At 38.8% G+C, this 21,550-nt stretch overlaps 1 protein-coding gene across 1 annotated transcript in view; it reads left to right on the top strand.

Annotated features, from left to right (window-relative positions):
- STIMATE (STIM activating enhancer) overlaps nt 1-19,489 on the top strand; it is a 34,188-nt gene extending 14,699 nt beyond the window's left edge. Inside the window, exons 2-8 of the mRNA XM_058844931.1 lie at nt 2,220-2,268; nt 4,048-4,143; nt 6,190-6,311; nt 12,602-12,714; nt 13,610-13,687; nt 14,433-14,582; nt 15,470-19,489. Of these exons, the coding sequence (XP_058700914.1) occupies nt 2,220-2,268; nt 4,048-4,143; nt 6,190-6,311; nt 12,602-12,714; nt 13,610-13,687; nt 14,433-14,582; nt 15,470-15,586 (725 nt within the window). The 3' untranslated portion in view covers nt 15,587-19,489. The remainder of the gene's footprint in view (nt 1-2,219; nt 2,269-4,047; nt 4,144-6,189; nt 6,312-12,601; nt 12,715-13,609; nt 13,688-14,432; nt 14,583-15,469) is intronic.
- The last annotated feature ends 2,061 nt before the right edge of the window (nt 19,490-21,550 follow it).

The following is a 21,550-nucleotide window of genomic DNA, read 5'->3' on the forward strand; positions in this document are numbered from 1 at the left end:
AATGTTGTGTTTCTAGAACTGGCCAGAGAAATGCAGACCTTATCAAGGCTGTTCCTCAGTACAGATAAAATTTGAAATGCTATTAGTGGAATTGCTTTTGAGTATCCTCTTCCAAAATGAATTTGTTGAATTTTTAAAGGAAATTAATGAATCCAGAGGCATTACACAATTTCATAGCAATAACAGACAAAAGCCTAAGCATGGAATTCACCCCCGCCTAAAGCAAGCACACCATAGCAGCTTAATGCCATTTTGTCTGCAGAAAAGCATCTTGCACTAACTCCACAGTAAGCTGAAACTTCTGTTTCTTGCATTTGTTTTGTGATGCTTTGTGGCTTCCCATTGTTACACAGAACTGCCACTAATTAAAGTAATCCTTAGTGTGACTGAGGAGGACTTGTCATAAATAACAAACTGGTTAACTTGGCTGAGTGTTGCTCATTTTTAACAGAAGTTTTATATTTATGTCATGCTGTTCACAGGGAATACTGCTGGCAAATGTTGCTATTACAACTTTATCTTTGGTGTAAATGTACAGTCTTTTAATCTTGTCACTTTTTAGTTTCTCAGGGGGGGTGAAACAGTTTGTCTCTGCTGTCAGAAGCAGTGACAGACAGTGAGATGGCAGGTTGGCAGCTTGGTGTCCCCTGAAATTGTTGCCCCTCCACCTTGGAGGTGATTTATTTGTTTCATGAGGACAGTTTACTTTGGGGAAAATTGCCTTACTTGTGAGTAAGTTATGATTGGTTCAGAAACCAGAATGAAGTTTAAAGGCTTGTAAGCTGGGTAAGCATGATGTACACAGAGCATCCTATATTAAACTGAAACTCATTACTAATACCTGGAGAAGCAGGTTAAAATAACTGTTGATATTTTGCCTGACTATACCTGCTATGGTTTGTGCCTCTGTAATCAGAATCTCTGCAGTTTGAAGAGGTGGAGGGGAATCAAGGCTTTTTTTTTTTTTTTTTTTTTTTAAATAAGGGATAATTTCTGAAATAAGAGCTTAAATAATTGTTTTTCAAGAACTTATTGAGGGAACTGGGGAGTGGTACTGAAATTTGGGCAGAAGTAAAACCCATATATAAACTCCATTCTTAGTGAAAAGGTTTCACATTACCTTGTGTCTGTCTGTCTTTGGGATGTGTAAAGGTTTAGTATCTTGCAGCTGCACCAAAGAATAAATCTGTGTTAGGATATGAGGCCAGACCTGATAGAGGTGAGACTGCCACAGCCTTTGCAGGTCTGACCCATGGCAGGGCTGAGTGTGTGTTCCCAGCAGGAAGAAAGGTTTTCTTGCCCAGAAGGAGTTAGAAATGGAATTTCCTAAGATGATGGGACAAACTGCAGACCAGACAGAGCAAATGTATGGACCAGCCACTGTTGGCACATCAGCAACTGCTTTTATGCCCTTGTCCCTCTATTTTCCCACACTTGTTCTTCAGGAGTCATCTTGAGCCTTCCAGATGGAGCTGGGATGGGTTGGAAGTACATGGAAGTAGCTGGGCAGGGTATGAGAGGAGCTTTCTATCAGATGCCCAAACAGTTTGTATAATAAACTGCATTGAAACTGAAGAGACAAACTTACCTACTTTTTTGCCTTTGTGTATAGTTGTCATTAATTTTAATACTGATTATTTTGTTTGTTTTCAATACATTAACAATTGTCAACCTTTCTGTGAAGGGATTATCAGACAAAAAAAAAAAATCTGTCCTTCTTTCCTTTTGTACTTCAGTTTGCCATAATAGAGACACGTTGTCAGAAAATGCATTTGTCTTGCTACTGATTGAGTTAATTTCATTCTGATATTATGGACTGCCCCATGTTATGAGGATACTTTGCGATTTGGGTTTGAGTGTCCAGTGAGGAAAAGAAACAGCTCTTTCTAATATCTGCTTTCCTGTTGGAAATTAAATTTTCTGGATGGGCAGTCACAAAGGCTCAGGCCAGTGGGATAATGATCAGATGTGGATTATTGTTTCATGTGAGGAAAATTGGCAGTCAGAGAATGGAGCTCTAGGAACTTAGAGATGACAGAAGGGAGTTTCTTTAAAAATGGATCCTTGGAGTTTGATACAGTAAAGTGCAGTAGTGAAAGATCCATTTTGTTGCAGGATGTCATGTTTCTGCAAGATGATCTGCTTTCACTTTTTGATATTTTTGTTGCTTTGGAAGTTGCTGATTGTCTTCAATTTTTAATTTTTTTTTTTCTTCCTAGTAAAACGCTTCAGAGAACCAAAGCATGAAAGACGTCCCTGGAGGATATGGTAAGTTTCTGCATGCTTTATTCTTAACTTCTTTTCTTCTGGCATGTTGTAGAAATTGAAGGGATGATGTTCATGTATGATGATTAAAATAAAGAAAAGTGATGACAAGAAATTGGTAACTGTCAGTGAGGAACCAAAAAAGTTACCAAAATACATGAGTCAGGTTACCTTCTGTGTGTTTCCTGGGTAGTCATTTCTTACTGAATGCTTCCAGGAATCTGTAAGAGATGTGCACTTAGGCACAAAGCTTCAATTTGTACTTCTTCCTAAAGATGAAAAGTTAGAGTAGCCCTAAGACACATCTGAACATCTACAAACTTGCATAAGCTTAGAAGATGATCTCAGCTGGGTGCAAATAAAATTCCATTTTTTGTTGGTATCCTATGTATAAAATAGAAAACAGGATGGTAAAAGATACAAGTACATCACCATAAAAAGTATAAGGTATAAAAAGTGTATTTGTATTTGTTACATTTTAAAAGTTATTGGATTGAAGCAGTGCCAACATAAGCTGTACCAATTTTGAGACTGGTCTAAGTGTTAGGCTGCCACTTGTTCAAGACTTCAGTAGTTTAAATTCCTCTCATACATGGCTGCTTTTCAAAATAACATTGACCTTTATTTTATTGAAAAAATAAGTACAAAATCTTTGTGTGCTACAGTCTACCTCAGCCTGAAATTCTGACAAGTGCACTGATAGCCCTTAATTTTTAAGCAAAGAATCTTGTTCTGGGACTCAAGTATTGTTATTTATAGCATGGTGTACTGATTAGATAAGTAACTCACTGGCTTCCTGCCTCATCTCCAACACTCTGCTCTCTGTGTCATGCAGTGAATGAAGAGATTGAAGTTCAAGACAGTTACCAGGGAGGGTGGGTGAATTCAGGCATAAAATGTCATTTGGAGTGTTTAGATCTTTTTAGACATGGAAACAAAACAGGCAAAATGGTTACTTTTCTGTATAAACAAAGAACACACTCCTGCCTGCAGAACACTCTTATTATGATTCTTATGTTTTGCATTTAATAACACATCTACTGAAAGTTTTGGTTTTGTGCAAAGGATGATGAAAAAAAAATGGTAAGGGCTGGAGTTATCACTGTCTAAGTGGGGGTTTATAGTTTCCCCTTGAGTAATAAACTGTTTTCTCTCTGACTTTATCATCTGCTTTGGAGATAATACTGTCAAGGTTGGAATTCTTTTGCAGTGTGTTCTAAGCTCTGTACTGTAGATAAAATTCAGTGAAACTACTTCATGCTTTCAGGTGAAAAATATGCTGGCTTTTAAATAAAATGCTGAAGATAAAGGACTCATTAGTCACTATTAAGTTGTTCGCCCACAAGCACATGATGAGGATTTTATTTTTGTCTGTGCCATAAGCTTGCTAAAAATGCATAAACATGAAAGGTCCAAAATACCTATCAGGGCTGGGATACTCATTGTTTCCAGGAGGTTATTAAAGACTTAGCTAGAGTAAGTTGGGATTAGCTCTTGGATAATGCATATGATACCAAGAGGATATCTGTAGACTTTACATTTACAGTGGTAGGTTTCAAGTTAATATGATTTGGGTTGTTGTTAGAAAAAATAGGGGCAGAATTTAAAATGGAACATTATTAAATAAAAGCTAAATACCATGATACTTTTATCATTCTGGTGTTCTCATTTGGGGAAAAAAAATAATAATAGAGATGGAGTTTTAATTAACATAAATTTGCAACATCTGGCTGTGTTGCAAACAGTTTTGTGTGTCTTAAAAACTGTTTTTACTTTACACAGGTTTTTAGATACTTCCAAGCAAGCCATAGGGATGTTGTTCATCCACTTTGCAAATGTCTATTTATCAGACCTTACAGAAGAAGACCCTTGTTCACTGTGAGTGTTTAATTTTGGAATAACTGGTCTTTATGGAAGTTCTGTAGCTGAGTTTGGTGCATATGGACGGTAAGACAAAATAAAGCTGAGAAGAGAGTCTTCATGGTAAAAATCAGTCACTTAAAAAAACCTGTGGTTTAAACTTAGTTAATTGAGGATCAGGATTTTTCTCTTTAAGTTCACGGCAGGCAGGATTCTGAACTGTGTGCTGCTGTTTTAAACATAACAGACAAAGCCTTGCTACTTGGCCCTCTCCAGTGAATGAATGAGGACTTGGGATGCACATTGCAGTTCAGGTTTGTTTACTGAAGGTGCTGGGACCAAAGGAAATGAATATCCAGTTGTGTTCACTCTAGCAAAGCAGGGCTGTAATATAAAGTGAAGTTGCTTTCAAGGTTATTTAACAAATAAATCATTTGTGTTTGTATTTGCTTCTAAAACTTACATTGGCTGCTGCAGTATTATTTTCATTTTGTTAAAAATGGGAAATCTTGCTCAGGAGCCAGGCAGTTAGTACAGAAATTAATTCTGCAATGTCACGCTTGGAGCAGTGTGACTAAATAGATAAACATTTCTCTGTACTGTATTAAACCTGAAGATTTCGTGACTAAGACCCCAACAGGCTCTTTACAGGAGCTCCTGAAGCAAATGGTAGTTGTTTGGGTTTGCTCTTGATAAGGCTCATGCTCAAAGTACCTTACACATTGCTGGTAATGGAAGCTGTGAAATTACTTTTAAAAGCCCAGTAATTTGCCTTTTAGAACCAATCCAGTTCCTTTCGATGGCATCTGCTCACTTGTTCTTGGGTAAACAAAGGAGACACACAGCTCAAGGAACTTGCTTGCGTTGGTGTAACAGCCAGTTTTATATCCCTTAGTCCTTTATGGTTCCCTCTGTGCTCCTACATGGTATAAATGTGCAAGAACACTGCTTTTCTCCTCCCACCACAAAGCATTTTGTCAGGCAAAATGCATTTATTTTAGCACGTTGACTGTAAAGTTTGAGTTATAATTATGACAGTTTCAACAATATCAGGCATCATTGTAGGATTTTCCTTGCTTATAGATTTAAGAATTTCCTGATGTAAAAACTGGTGGGTGCAAATTACTTTCATTCCATTTTTATAACTCAAAGTGTAAATTCAAGTGAGGAAACAAAAGGATGTAAAAAATTGTCAGTGTTCAAAGTAAAGCACATTAATGTATTACCGTATTTTAAAATTAAAATACCTTCTGCTGTATTTTCAAAATAAAGGGTTTACTGACATTCTCTCCTGCATCTACATATTTTTATTTTCAAATCCCACTTTTAATGTAACATGACACAAACCAAGTTAGTGAGGTTATTCAGTATTCTCAGGATAACAGAAATTACAGTGTGGAGCTGCATCATTTTTCAGACAAGGTTCTTGATAGCAGAAGAAATATCACATAGCGTTAACCAAAATCCATCATAGGAAGAGTATTTCCTGAGTTTGAAAGTGGGTCCAGACCTGCCTGGTGCTGTGGCCAGGTTAAGGACACATCCCAGCCAAGCACGAGGGGTGAGCCCGGTGAATCTCGGTGTTCCTGGGAACCTCGGGCATCCCTGGGTTGCCGGGAGCCCTCCCTGGCTGTGGAATAGGTGCTGGCACCTCTGTTTTCCCTGCTCCTGCTGCTGCCTTCCTGCTGCGGGCTTACAGCAGCCTCTTGTGGCCTCGGCGGGACTCGTGCAGCCTCGGGATTGCCGACGTTCCTCTGCAGACACTCAGCTTCGATTTTAATGTTTGACTAATGCAACGTTAATTAAAACTCAGAATTGGTGAACACTTCATAGAAAAATAACTATTTTTGGAAAGTTTTGGGATCTTTAAGGACAGAAAAAAAATATTGAGGCTGCTAAAACTACTTAAATTTTTGCTCTCAGTGTAATTACAGAAGTGGGTAAATGATTATTCTCAATACACTAGCTACTCCATATACTTCTATCAATCATGGTATTAAAATACCCCAAACCTGTAGAAAATAGACCCTGACTCCTTGTTTTCTTTTGTGTTTTTCCTTTCAGGTACCTTATCAACTTCTTGCTGGATGCCACCTTAGGGATGCTGCTAATCTACATTGGGATCCGTGCTGTCAGCAGCATCGTGGAATGGCAGCAGTGGGACTCCCTCCGCTTTGGGGAATATGGTAAATGTTCTGTTCTGGCACTGAAGTGATTCTCAGGGTAGAGCCCCAGAGTATTTCAGCAAGTGGTTAACTCATCCTGAAATAATTTTACAGTTATTTTAATATTTCACTTGTCATTATGTTCTTTTAAGTTCTATATCTAAGCATGCACCTTCTGTCTTAGAAAGCTCAACAAGTCTCTGAGCATTTACTGAGTTTGGAACAACTGCTTGAATATTTCTTTTTTTAAGGAGTGATTCAACAAATCATGATATTGGCTAATCACATGGAAAAAATACCAGCATGATAAATTTACTCTGAAACACTTCTAAAAAAATGACTGCTGGAAGGTCATTTCTTACTAAAATTTCCACTGAACCTTGTGCCACTGGCTGAAGATACAGACCAAAAGTTCTGCCAGCCCTCTTTAAACAGCCACATTCCTTCAAAGAAAGGAATGGCATGATGGCCTGTGCTGCTCCTCAAGTAATGATCACTGGAGCTTGTGCACGTAGGGCCTGTATCACTGCTGAAAAATGCATGTGGGACAGACTGTGAAATCACTTTCAGGTGAAGTTGCAGAGTTTATCTTCCATTCCATTACAGAAGTCCACTGATCTGCAGAAGTTGTGGATTTGCAGCTGCGGTTGAGTATCACACATACTCAACATCAACATTTAATTTTGTTCAGTCTGTTATTCTCAGATTGCTGAAAATGAAAGTTTTGTGTACATTCTATAAATCACATTTGAAGCTTTTTGAGACAGGAATGGGAGATGTTGCCTTATAAGTGAGCTGTGGCTCTCCATCAGAGAGAAAAACAACAACCCCAGTGGTTTGAGGGGGAAAAAGTGTAAGAAAGTAAAAAATGTTTGCCCAACAGAGAAAGAACTTCCACAGCAGTTTCATAATTATTATTGGTAGAGGTTTTGGTTTTGTAGATTTCTTTGGTTTTAATGATCCTGAGTAGCTGACAGAACTAAGAATAAATAAGGGCCTTGTGAAATTCAAGCACTTTAAAAGCTTGAGAAGTTTGCAATCAAATAACATTAATTGCTATTTGCTTTAATGTCAGAGGTTTAGAGATGATGTCAAGCTACTTAGGAGAAATAGCTGCCTATACCATTAGGGCATGTTGGATTTATAGAGATTTAATGTGTATCTTTTAGGGTACAGTTTATGGCCACTTAAATCAGCACTGCCACAACACTCTTTGTCTGCTTTTATCCCACATGCCACAGTCCGGTATTTCCACTCCTTTCCTTGGACTGGTGCATTTCTGATTCTTCAGGGAACTGACCAAGAGAGCTAAACCATCAAAAATTCACTAGATGTAAAGAAAAGTAAATAGTCCCTCCAGTTTAGTCCCCACACTTGTGTCTTTAAGGGATTAGGTAAGCCCCAATGCCCAGGGAAGGCAAAGGGGGAAGGAAAGAGACCTCTTGCCCAGAGCCCCGTTTCGTGATTGTTGGTTTGGCTTGAAGCCATTTAAAGATGTCTGAGCAGCTTTCAGCCCATATAAAACTTGAGTTTCCATTTAGAGAAAAAAATTTGTTTTTCTATTACAGTTATAGGTAAGTATTTGTAATCATGTCAGATATTAGATTTTCTTTCTTGCTAATAACATTTTGAACTTTTTTGTGTGTAATCTGTTGTCCTTTCCCATTTTAATGTTCTTTTGACAGTAAGCAGTCTGTGTGGTCAGGGAGATGTGGGGAGTATATTCACTCTCCTGAAATTTCTCTATTTCTTAAAGACTTTCAGAATGAACCTGAGTTTATTTTAGTTATGAGGCATTTCTGACTGCAGTAATTAAGCTCTTAAAATCAACAAATGAACCTGTGTTCTGCTGTGGAGATGGTCTGTGGCTGCTCCAGTATTGTCACTTTGAATTAAGAGATCTGAAACACCTGAACCTGTTTATTGAGTACTCCCTCTGTGTAAATCTGGTGTATGAAATTACATAAACCCTCTTCTGTTAGTTGTTCTCTCTAATATCAGTTCATTTTATTGGTCACTAACTTTCTTTTCTGCATCTTATTAATGTGTTGTCCTGCCCTTTGTGTGTTAGGTTTTTAATCAAGCTATTGTAGGGACTATTTTAAAGCATATTGCAAAACTGCATTTTCATTAATCATGGGGAAGAGGCTTCTGGTATAAAAAGAATTAGAGAGCAGATGGAAAGCTATTAGTTTTGGCTGTGCAGCAAGGTTAGGCCCTCTGTAAGAAATCCCATCTAAAAAGACAAGTTGCACTGGATCATTTGTTGTCATCTTCTGTTAAGTGTCCCTGCTGTAAGAAATGAAAACCCTCTTATCACCTGTTTATTTAATTTTTTTTCAGTTTGACCCAAAGAACACTTTTTTTTCTTAAGATTTCTTAAAATAAATTAAGTAGGGTAGAAGAGGGGACTAAAATGCAGTTCTGTGGGGTTGCAAGTGTGTTTAGAACTTGGGATTTTGAAGTTAAATATGGATGTTTGGTGTGGAAGAGAACTCAATGCTCATCTCATTCCACCTCCTGCCATGGGACGCTTTCCACTGTCCCAGGCTGCTCCAAGCCCCATCCAGCCTGACCTTGGGCACTCCCAGGGATGGGGCAGCCTCAGCTTCTCTGGGCACCCTGTGCCAGGGCTTCCTCACCCTCACAGCCAAGAATTCCTTCCTAATATCCCATCTAACCCTGCCCTCTGGCAGTGGGCAGCCATTCCCCCTTGTCCTGTTCTTCCAGGCCCTTGTCCAAAGTCTCTCTTCAACTCTCTTGGAGCCCCTTTAGGCACTGAAATGCTTCAATAAAGTCACCCTGGAGCCTTATTTTCTCCACGCACCTCCTCTCTTCTCCATCCCATGACTCACTGAAAAGTATTAGAAGGCATTTTATCTGGAGTAGTGAAGTCCAGTCCTCAGCTTGGAGATCAGGATGATTTCAGTTTGTTTGTAAGTGTGGGAAAACAAACAGGAGCCCTCCTTCCACCTCCAGACAAGTCTCTTCTTGTGACTGAGTGATGTTTGTGTTCTTAGAGCCTAAATAATCATTTGTCTCAAGTTAGTTCTCACTGTGAGCTCATTTCCCTTCTTAGCTCTATTACTTGATCCCTGGTGATTCATTACTTGAAGCTGTCACAAAAATAGCAGTGTCCTGCTGGTTTTAAAAGCCTCTTCTTTATATGGAGGATAGTTCTTAAGCATAAATGCCTCAAGAAAGGAATGGATACCAAAATATCAGTATTTATAAATGCTGGCTGTTTGTACAGCAAAACAGCACTGCAGTCTGATTTATGAACAAAGGGCCCTCAAGGGCTTTTTTACATCAGAATTTTTAATTTTATTGGATTTGTCTTGTCATCTATGACTTTGTATTTTCAGATTCATTAGATCAGTAGTTGGATTTTAATAGAAGTGCAGAATCAGTTAACATATTTGAGTGTGTAAAGAGGAGAAAAGCAGTGATGATCTGTGCTGAAAAGAATGTTCCCTGCGTTCTCCTTCCCTTCTTGTCTTGAGCTACTTTAGCTGCTGTGAGTAGAAAACAGGTGATAAATCCCTCATGGTGATTGTAAACTCCACTGGTAACTGAATCATGCTGTTGCCTCTTTGCTTGGCTTTGTCCTCTCTGTGGCAGAGCTCAGAAATTGTATTTGATGCATCTTTTCCCTCCTGCTCTTCATTTGCAACTTGCAGAGCAACTTACTTATAGCCATGTGGGGTAGATAGCACTGACTTCAAAACTATTTAAAATTTATTTTGGAGTAGTTCTGTGAGTTGGCATTTTCTGAAGAAAAAATTTCCAGGATCTGAAGACCAGAGGGAAGTTAGAGGGTAGAGGAATAACAGGTATTTGGTACAATAACTGTCTCTAAACTTTCTTTTGCAAAGCAGCTGATGGCAGTGGCAGGTACAAGTATAGACTAATTTGGCATTACCCAGCGTTTTCCAAAAATGTTGCTACAGTTGTCACTGCAGATGATTCAAAATTTTTCAGTTTCATTCTTTATTTGCTTTTCTTGCAGTAGCAAGATTTCCACTAATTTGCTGGATTGTTCTATAAGTGACAGGTATAGAATCAGAATTCAAGAGATGACTGTAAAAGACTTTAGAAATCAAATTGGAGCTTTATGGCTTCAACATGAACTTTAAATTCTAATTTGGGATTGTGTACAGAATCTCTGAATGTACAAATGTGCAAAATATTCTTTGGAGCACCTTCTGGGTGTGGTGATGTTATTAACTTGAATTTCATGGTTTATAAAACCATAGAAAAATTGGTTAGAAAGAATCTTCAGAGGTCATATAATCCAACCTCTTGGTCAAAGCAGGATTAACTTCAAAGCTGAAGTGGGTTGTTCAGGGCATGGTCCAGTCAGTTTTTCATTTATCCATGGTTTAGGATTTAAGAACCCCAGCAGATTTAACCAGTGAGATTTAACCAGTCTCACTGTGAAAGGTTTCTTTCCTTCATATCAGAATTATATCTTCACCCACCCAGTCTGTATCTTCCCCCCTTTCTTCAAGGATACTACTGGGGAACTGTCAAAAGACTTGCTGAATTCAAACTAGGCAGCATCCCTCTTGTCCCCACTTGCAGTTATAGCCAAGAGATAATTTTGTAGGTGCAGTAGGGCACACAAAAATCCTCAAGTAGAATTTAATAACACGACTTCTGATTTCAGTTGTACCAATACAAAAAACTCCAATGGAACCAGCACCACTCCCCACAAAAAGATTGTGGAACAAAACATTCATTACTGAGAGTGCACAACACTTAATGCAGAATTCCACAGTTTTTGAATGTACAAATTCTCCTGAGTTGCAAAAGATGCAAAGCTGTTTTCACTGTCTTTGCTTTTAGGGATTAAATAAAGATTGGAAAACAGATTAGAATGAACTATTTGTCTCAATAGTAAGGCTGTAGCTAAAGCTAGATTATTTTTTAATATTTTCTAATTAGTGAAAAAAACTAGAGAATGCTAATAAAAATATGGAGTATAGAAATTAATTGCTAAAATTTAATTCTCAAACCTAATTCAGGCCTTGTATCTTCAGAAGAATCACACTTGCTCAACTTTGACTTACTGATTTTTCCCTTTCAAAATTTCCAGCTCTTTGGGTTTTTACAAGGGAAGCTGTAACTGCAGTATGTAATTGTAAAACTCAAGCATTTTAATTGCTTTCCTCTCAAACTGTTTAGTTTTGACCACTAACTCATCCTGTAAAACGGGTTAGGAAGTATTTGTGTTTTGGACACCTGTCTGATTTATCAGTTTCTCTGTGGAGCATTTCAGCAGCAAACACTAAGTCTCAGACTATTACCAAGTATTAATACTGAAAGCCTTTCAGGAGTGTTCCAGAAAAGGAAGCAGCAACTGTCCATTATGCATTACAAACACATAAAGGCATCTGATTTTCCATTGCCCATTATTCATCCCCAGGCCAAGTGTTCAGAGCTGCCTTTGAAGAGATTGCAGAGGCTGCTGCAAAGACCAAAGATCTGTCACCCCCTCCAGAGGGAAAACTTGCTTTTGTTTTTGAGTGAAGTGCAGCTTCAAGCTCACCTTCAAAGCTTGCTAGGCTTTCCAATCCTTCTTCCCCTTTTTTGTCTTCTTTTTCTTCCTCTACCTTCTTTCAAAGCATCTAATAGTGCACATAAGTGTTCCTTTTAAAATATTTGTGGTCTTCTTTCTGTCCTGGCAGATAACTTCATGCACTCAGGTTCTCAGTCTGCCCTCAAGATGCAGCAGAATTTCAAACTCTTTCACACTGGAGCTAAAATATGATCCTAATTTTTTATTCAGTTAAATTTTTCTTAACAGCTCTTGCACCTGTTGCTTCAATTGGTTACTTATGGTAACTAGCTTTGTAGAGAGGAAAAATATGCTTAAGGTAGCCTAGGGACAATAGTGGAAATTAAGTTCTACTTAGACTGAAGGGAAATGTGTTTTCCCCAGCCATGTTTCCCTTAAATTTTTCCCTTTAAGACACTTAATATGTGATGATAGAGGATCAAAATTAACAATGCGAGGAGAAACACAATGAAAGTTTATCTGTCTTGCTTTCATCAGATTATGTGAAACAGTGTGAGTTTATCACAGGTACTGCTGAATGGGACAAAGTCCTGTTAGATTCAGTTTCTGATACTTTCTGAAAGTTGGAGTGAGACAGAGGGAGGGGAAGGAGCAACACTAAAGGAATTGGAGAAGGCACTTCTGGAAGATTTAGCTGCCCTGCTGCCTCTTCTAATATTGCTTTTTTAAGATGTTTACTACAAAGTAAATCAAACCTAAGCATATGTTGAATCTTTCTTCTTTTTTGCAGGTGACCCCCTGCAGTGCAGTGCTTGGATGGGCCAATGTGCTCTGTACATAATGATTATGACATTTGAGAAAACCATCATCATCATAGTGCTGCTTATACCTCAGTGGAAAGAGGTTTGTGTTTTTGCAGCATTTTACAGACAAGTAAATTTTAGGTGGAAGCTGTAAAAAGACTTCCAGCAGTGTTTATTGGTTTGGCTCAAGCATCATGATTGTCTACACTCATTGCCAATTAACTCTGTGGTAGTGGTATGTTCTTTTAGTTTAATTGGGATGCTGCTAATGAGACCTTTATCCAGTGCCAGGAATATCGTATCGTATTTTGAGGGTTGTTTTGTAACCTGAAATATCCAAAATTTAATTCTATCTCCTTGTCTAAAGTACCCTTGAAACTACTAAGTGGTTCTTTCTTTTCTTAACTCTAATTCTTGCCTACAGCTATTTTGTATTCTTGCAGGATTTTAAAGATTTTTCTTTGCCTGACCTTGTTGATAGGTTTTAACTGTAGACTTTTAGAAATTTGTGGTGCATTAGTGAATCCACTAATGCTGACTGAATTAATCTTTATTTTGGTGGACTCTGTGCAACCAGATACTGAAAGTGGTGCTGTTACTGCCCATTAAAACCAGTTAGCTCTATTGTATGCTCTGGACTACTTTGAGAACTCTCTTCTCCTTACTGTGTGTTTTGTAAAAATTCTGCTGTTTAAATTTCCTAAAGATGGAATCTACAGCATGTTCCTTGGGAGCAGCTCTAAAATGTTCAAGATGATTCTAAGGCAGCTTCTCAGACTTCTGTAAACAAAAATGACAGAGATAGGTTTCTTGTCAGCTCCACTTACTTATCTGTAGTAATTTATGAGCTGTCCTAAATACTTTGCTTTTCTCAAAGCTGCCCTTTTTTGGTTCACCTGCATTATTTCTGTCACATTAGCTTGTACATGAACATTGCCCTGCCTAAGCCAGTTGTGTGCATGTATGAGCTGAACTTGATCCTCTTCTTTTCACAGGTGGCTTTATTGAATCCCATAGAGAACCCCCAGCTGGAGCTGGCAATCGTCATGCTGATAGTTCCCTTCTTTGTTAACGTTAGTATAACTCACTTTATGAGATGTTTACTTGGATATCCTTCTGCCATGTGTTCATTAATTAACATTAGTCCTTAAAACACAGTGTACCTTGGTGCTTGAGTTAAGGACTGCTAAAGAATGGGTAAATTGTCTGGATATGTAGATTTTACAAAGCTGAAATCCATAGGGAGCTAAAGAACCAGGTTCAGGAGAGGGGCAGAAATGCTTCATAGACCCCTTTGGCCTGATGACTTCAGTAGATTAACTGAGATAGAGATTATAAAATTACAGTGAAATTTGCTTCAGGAAGCAGTTGGTCTAAGGACAGACGTCCTGTGAAGTATCCTGTGTCTGACCATAGCTAATAGTGGCTGGCCTGTGGTGGAGCAGAGGAAAAGGGCAAGTGTGCAGTCATCCTTCCCAAAGTACACTCTTGCAGCAATCTGGGATTTAGGGATTAGAGCCAGAGACAGTGGGTGTCCTTGCATGTAATAGCTGCTGGTAAAGCCTTGCTACATGAAGAGTTAATATATGATCACTGTGCATAGTCACTACTTTTCTTATTTTCTTCTCTTCCACAAAGTGTAAAGTATCTGGGTTCTAGAGCATTCCTGAAAGGTGTAAAAAGCTGTGTGACACTGTGCCTAGACAAGATTTAGCTTTTGGCCAGTTCAGAATTATTGTCAAGTTCATTTGATCAGTAGTTGGACCTTTCTTCTACTCTGAAGAAAGCTGAACTGTCACTTTCCCCTTTTTTTAACAGGCGCTAATGTTCTGGGTAGTAGATAATTTCCTTATGAAGAAAGGGAAGACAAAAGCTAAACTTGAAGAAAAGGAAGCGGGACAAGATTCAAGAAATGGAAGTAAAGTCCGATACAGGAGAGCAGCATCACATGAGGAGTCAGAGTCAGAAGTATGTAGAGTTAATTATTGCAATTAATGCAATATCAATCCAGTTCATCCCTCGCAATACTGATTTCATTGTTGCACTGTCAACTTAGGTTTGATTTTCTGAGCGTGGACCTCTAGCAGTAACTCCTAGCATTGGCAGTTGAGAACCAGTTAAGGAAAAAGTCATTGTACTACTCTGGCACTTAATTTCCTTCCAGATAGGCAGGAAGACACATTACAATAATATATGTAAATACCATAGGTGAGCTGTGCTGCAAGTGCTTCTAAAAAAAGCCTCACAGGGAATACAAAGCTAATAGACAATTAATTAATAGACAATCTCTAATTCAAAGAGAAGTTAATAGCTTAAAGTGAGAGGGAGCTGGTGGAGGCAACTGACCTGATTTTTGAGAATTATTTACATAGTTGCCTTAGCATAACATTATTTTAAATTACATTAAGTGAGCAGTTTTTAGTTCAGCTGAAAGATGGGTGGTTTCTCTGAAGGTGAGTTGGTTTAGCTTAAGTAAGTTAATGTAACTTTTCTGTATGATAAACAGTGCTATTTATATGGGGTTTGCCAGGTAATGTTACTGCCTTGTTACCAGTGTGGCTCAAGACCTGAAAAATTCTCTCAAGCTGCCTCCACTGTTCAGGCATCACTCTTTGGCTTCAGAGTCAGTGGCTGTAGTGAGATTAAAACGCATCCATCCTTCTTCAAAATCTACTGGAGGTTTCTGATAGGATCTACAATGATGTTTGACAGTGTGGCAGTAATTCCAAGTTATCCTGTAAGCTCTTTCCTGAGCAAATAATAAGGTGCTTTGCAAGGATAAAAAAGAGTAGAAGTTTAAAAGTAGAAAGGAGTGTGTCTGCTTCATGTGCTCAGAAGCTGTAATTTGTTTTTAGATCCTTATTTCAGCAGATGATGAGATGGAGGAGTCGGACGCTGAGGAGGACCTGCGCAGACTGACCAACTTAAAGCCCATCAAGAAGAAGAAGCATCGCTTTGGTCTGCCTGTATGACACATTCCTTGGCCTGTGGACTTGCAGGTTTCCTAGCAAAAACTTCTGTCAGTGGGATTTAATGTTGCAATTGCATCTCCCTTTTCATACAAACTGACTTAGAAGCAAGGTCTACCAACAGAAGGCAAAACAGTTGGAAGACTTCCAGTTCAGTTGCACTACAAACACACTGACCAATTATGCAAGAATGTCTCCTCATCGTGTGTGGGAAATGAGTCACTGAGGATCCTGTGGGAGGTGTCAGAGAAGATCAGAGAGAACAGATACAGAATCTTTCACTTTCAGTTACTGATGGGACAGTGTAAGGAGTTCTCAAAAAGGCAGCAGAGTTGACTATGTTAAAGGACTGTGTTTTATTACTAAAACTGGCTTTTGCAGCATAATTCCTAGAGCAGAATAGTTTATGGTTACAAGCTGTAACTTAACATTATTTTTTTAAGTACAGAAGTTTACTTGCTACCGGGTACCTATGTAACTAATAGGTGGAACAAAGATTTTTTTCCAAGTCTTCTCAAATCTATCTGACTATTTTATATTTAAGTTATATTTTCATACAGTTGTATTTAAAGATTCTCTTTATCAGAGAAAAGGGTACAGTTCCCTTTTTTGTGCAAAACAGGTCAAAAGATTTGTAGTGAAAATCTTATTTATCCTGTCTCCTGATTTAAGACAAAGGGATTGCAAAGGGAACAGCTCTCTGTCACTGCTGAAGTCACCAAATATCACTAAAAAATGCAGTCCTATGTGTACTTTTGACCACATAATCTGAAAATATCTTTTTCAATAAGAAGCGGTGTTTGCATATTTGACAAAGGTGCACTTTAGTGTATAACAAAAATCTGTTGTGATAAATTATTTGTGAAATTAATATCTATGGATGACTTATTATTTCTGTTTCTGCAAGTCTCTTGTGCATACCTCTCAAATTATCCAAAAGAGATGGAACATTTCTGGTACTTTTCCTGTTATAGGGCCTGCAGTACAGGACTGTGATCTGATTGAAGCAGTTGTGCTACAATACTGCAAATACAATTCTATCCCTTGTTTTTTGTTGGAAAAGCAATCTTCTACTTAATGTGCTTAACAGCAGCAACAACAAAATTTCTCCTATTTAATTTCCATAAAGTCTCATTATCCTTCAGTAGTAAAAGAACAGCCCCAAGGGGTACAGTGCAGTTGTTACCCCAGCATTTCTGGGATTTTCAGTGTCTCTTCTAATTGAGATAGAATAATAATCTCTGATAACTGAGAACACGTGGTGGTCTGAAACCTAGCAGACATGTTTTCAGTGACATCCTTTTGCTTTGCATATTTTCTAAATGATTGTTTCTGACAGCTTTCCTTGCTCAGCTAAACCTTGTGCAGGACAAGGCAGTGTGTCAAAGAGGTGACAACAGACCTTAAATGCAAATCTGTTGTAGTATCTGGACACCAGAAAAATTCCAAGCCTTAAATCAGTTTCATTGGAAAACTGCTCAGAACTTTTTAAGATTTTTTACATTTTTTAATAGATTTACTAGGTCTTAATGTGATTTATTATCCAGACCACTTAACTGGGCCTTAGTAAATACTGAACTGTGCGCTCCCATGCTTACTTCCACTATTCCAGCATCCCTTTTCCCAGTGGCTGCCAAGGGGACACGATGCTCTGTGACACCTCAGGGTGTCCAGCCAGCTCAAAGGGACATTTACCAAACCCGAGGTTTTAGCTGAGCTGCTGACCTTTGTTACTGTGCACTGAAACGTAAGAACTGCAATAAGTAACAGTACTAGTGTTTCCTTTAGACTAAATCTAGAAACTAGTGACAGTGGAAGCTTACCTGAGTGCTTTTGACATGGGGGTGGGGATGGGGAAATGTCCCTAATCAGTGTTGCCTCTGGTTTGGGGGGTCTGGGGTTTTTTTATTGATTGTGTGACTCACATCTTCTCTTGACTATTGACCACTGGGCGGGCGCAGATCTCCAAAAGCACAGTACTTCAAGGAATTCATCAACAGAATAGTCTCCTACAGCTCACTTTTCCAAAGGGATTTAATAGTTAGGACTGGCTCTTGTCACAATCGTTAGCATTTCTTTTTTTTAGCATAGGATTTGTTCTATTTCAGATAGTGAACTAAAGCTACTGACCATGTGCTACATCCCAGTGCAGAGCCATGGCTGCCCTCGCCAGCTGAGATAACTGAGCAGCGCACACAAATTTAACCCTATGAGCTTGCATCTTATCTTCCTCTTCCCTCCTCCACTTACTTCAATTACCGAAATGATTCTAGTCTCATGTTTAGTCTGTGAAGTGTCAGTATAAAATTATGGCCTTAATCATGTAAAAATATTTGTTTTGAGCAGACCTCAAGCTTATTGACCACGTACAAAACAGTATAAAGCACTACGGAGCTGTTTCTCGAAGGAGGTTGTAGCAAAGGTTCTGAATGCCTAATTTTTCATGTCTTAAGTGCTTAAATGTCACTTGATGTGAGATCTAGATATGCCTAGCAAGATGATGTAGTAAAGCACTGTGATCCAAAGACACAGAAGTATTTTAAATACCACAGTAGTAACAGGAGGAGCAACCTTCAGAGGGGAAAAAAATTACTTTCTCTACTAAGACAATAATTTTATTCAGAATTTTAGCTAAATAACAAAATCTGGCTGTTTTTTCTACACATTCTTTGTTATCATTGTGAAAGAGATGGAAAATGTAAAACTGTAAGTTTTCCTCTCTGTAAGGTAAAGATTTGAATTCTTGCAGTAAATACGAGTAGGACAAGTCCTTTTGTCTGACAGGTTTGCATGTGTGAGAAGGGAGTGTGTGTGCTTAGTGCTTCACTATGTCTTACCACTGATTAAAATGTATTGGCAGTACAGTCTGAAATGGACTTTTCATAAAGAGTTGATCCAGTAGTGATACTGCAACATCATGTTTGCATTATCCTCCAGTTGTCACTCAGATTTCTGCCTGGCAAATGTGCTTCAGGACAGCTCATGGCAAAGGTTTAATTCAGGCTGTGCTTAGAAAATAGGATTCTGTTTAATGAAAATAAGCTATGTAGTGAATGCTAAAGTAAGAGAAAGGGATTATAACTTAGAGAAGAGGCACAGAAATATTGGTGGAGATAGAATTTACCACGAGCGGTCAACCTAAATGCATTAACTGTTCCTAATATCCAACCTGTGAACATCTGCATAAACTTCAAACACTGGTGTTGTCTAATATGTGGTTTCCAAGTTCTAGCTCCAGTATGTTCAGGTCCCCTTGTCTTACTTTAAGTAGGTGAATGCTGTCTGTTAATGTTGCTAACTAAAATGTACTATAGCTTTTCTTCAGGGAAAACTCAGAAACTGAGTTGCAAATTAGAGCAATGCAAAGTGATCCCCTCGGGCAGGTGTGTGCTCCGATCCCTGCCGAGCCTGGGGAGGGGGGCCTGGGCTCTCCCGCTCTGCTCAGAGCTGAGCATCACAAGGAATCTCTGCCACTGTGCTTGACTAACCCGTGTTTGCAACTTTGCTGTGCTTTTTACAGGAGAAACCAGTAGTGAAAGCAAATAAATTCAGCCACACCAAGTCAGAGTACATCTACAGCATAGGCGTGCAAACTTTTTAAGGTGACGTTTCCAGTTCAATTACTGAAAATGACTACTATGGTTTTACAAAGTAAAACTGCAGTATCTTTAAAAAAGGGACTCTTTTGTAGGTGTTTTCGTCTTGTGTGGGTATCCGTCTCAAACTGAATGTGGGGTTTGTTTGTAAGTAAATTCAGAGTATAGCCAATGTGAGCAAAACCAACAGCTGTATTCTGCTGCCCTCTGGACCATATTGTTTAATCAGTGGTGTTACCTTAAACTTTTAAGGGTATCTGATGTAATTACATTGTATAATGGTTTACAATAAAGTTTGACTTATTACAGATTTGTACACTTGTTTTATGCTTGTTCTCTTTCAAAGTGTCTGTGTTTCAGTGTTTATGGTGTGCTCTTGTGGGAAGCAGGTTCTGCTACTTGATTTTAACTTCAGCTCTAACTGTATGCACTGTTATGTTGATTTTAATTTCACTATATTCATTTACCTTAATGGCAAGTCCCATTTGATCAGGAAGAGCCACTTAAGTTGCAAATTTTGTTTACAGGTTTAAGAATCCTTGCAGGCTCCTCTCAGATCCTCACCCTGAGGAAGGTTTTTTTCACAGCTGGAGCTGCACAGGATGGACCCAATCCTGCCTCTGTAACTCCTCTGTAATATTTTCCTGTTAATTTCATACTTTCCTCCTGCCACATCCAAGCAGCCCCATACCCAGTGCACCTTTACAGGGAATTCAGAGTATAATCTTCACTCTACCAAGTGTCAGTCCCCTGAGGGGTTGTTAGCACTTTCCTGGAGGGGAAGTCAAATCTTCCCTGAGATTTGGAGACCACAGTGGCAGCCATGGGTACATTCACTACATTCTCCATGGTCATTGCCATATTTCAGTTGGAATCTTTCCTCCAGCTAAGGAGTTTTCCACAATTCCTATTGCAGTGGAAGATTAAAACTTGTATTATTAATAGCCACTGTTACATTCATGTCCCGTGTAACAGATATCAAGAACTTCAACCAGGTGAACAGGATTTCTACTCTAAAATGTAAGTAACTGTAGATTTAGGCTGGGTTCCTTGTGAGGAAAAATAGCCCATAATCTGTGCAAGGAAATGATTATGCCCTGCCCCTTGTTGAGTGCTGGTTTAGGAAATGTAATTGAAGAGAACAGAATTCTCCAGGCTTTGGGGATGTTCTAGAAACCTCAGGATGTGCTGCCTGCCTCTCTAAGCACTTCACCTGCCCCAAATGGCAAGCAACATTAGAGTGGTTTGATTTTGTTTGTCTAAATTAAATTGCTATGAAAGCAGAACTCTGTTGCTTTTGAGTGAGGAATATGTAGTACCAATTAACTGAAGCAATTTCAAAAGCTGAAGGGAAAGTGATAGTTCAGTGTCTTGAATTATAAATATTTGCTTTAAACACGCAGAATGTTATTTTCCTGTCAGATTGAATAGTGATGCTTGTGTGGGACTGTAGAGAAACATCTTAGAGAACTGTTACTTTGTACAGTAGAAAAAAAAATAATCTTTTTTTTCTGAAGTCAATGTTCTATTCTTCTGTTTTGTTGGCCTACTAAGGGCACTGCTGCTCTGCAGAAATGCTTCCTCTGGTTACTAAGACATGGGTTTAAAATAGAAAATCAACCTAAGGAATAGCTAAGGACGTAACATCCAAACTTCTTCTTAGCCTACAAATAATTGCCCCAATAAAGGAGGATCTCAGGCCTGGAAAGAGTTCAGCTTAAAGGCAGTTTGGGCACTGGGAGGCCTGGAGAGTAGTTCACAGCCAACAGATCCCATAGCCCTGCTCATACAGCGCTGGAGCTGTGGTTTGATGTCATGTTTTCATAGTGAAAAACAAATCTTTTGTGACCTCTTGTGCTTCTCTGTATCCTAAAAGCACTGAGGGAGCCTGAGGGTTCTGAGGGTCTGAGGCCAGGGCAGATTTCTACCCTTAAAACAGTTGATCTCTCCAGTGGAAGGTGTTTGGAGGTTTGCCATGCCTGCCCTTCTCACATTAACCCACCTAGCTGGAGCCTTGATTCTTTGCAGGTGTTGAATGCAGTTGCAGAAGCTGATTTTTTTATTTATTTTTTTTTTCCATGATGTAAGGATTTAATGTAAAAAACCAAAAGGGAAGCAATCTCTCACTCAAACCTCTCCCAGTAATGAAAAATAGAATTTATGCTTAGAGGTGGCAGGGCTTTACTTTAAAAATTGTTTAGAGAACAAATTTTAAAAGTTCTGGGAAAGGTTTTACTGCTGCCAGCAAGTGTGGTGGGAAGCATTGTGTTTATCCATACCTGAGTAAGCTGTTCCTGTACAGATGTGGATGAAATGGTTACATTTGCTAATAGTGCTGGAAAGTAGAAAGAGATTTTACTGTCCCAATTGG

Source organism: Poecile atricapillus, chromosome 9, assembly GCF_030490865.1.
Source record: "Poecile atricapillus isolate bPoeAtr1 chromosome 9, bPoeAtr1.hap1, whole genome shotgun sequence".
NCBI classification, from domain to species: Eukaryota; Metazoa; Chordata; class Aves; order Passeriformes; family Paridae; genus Poecile; species Poecile atricapillus.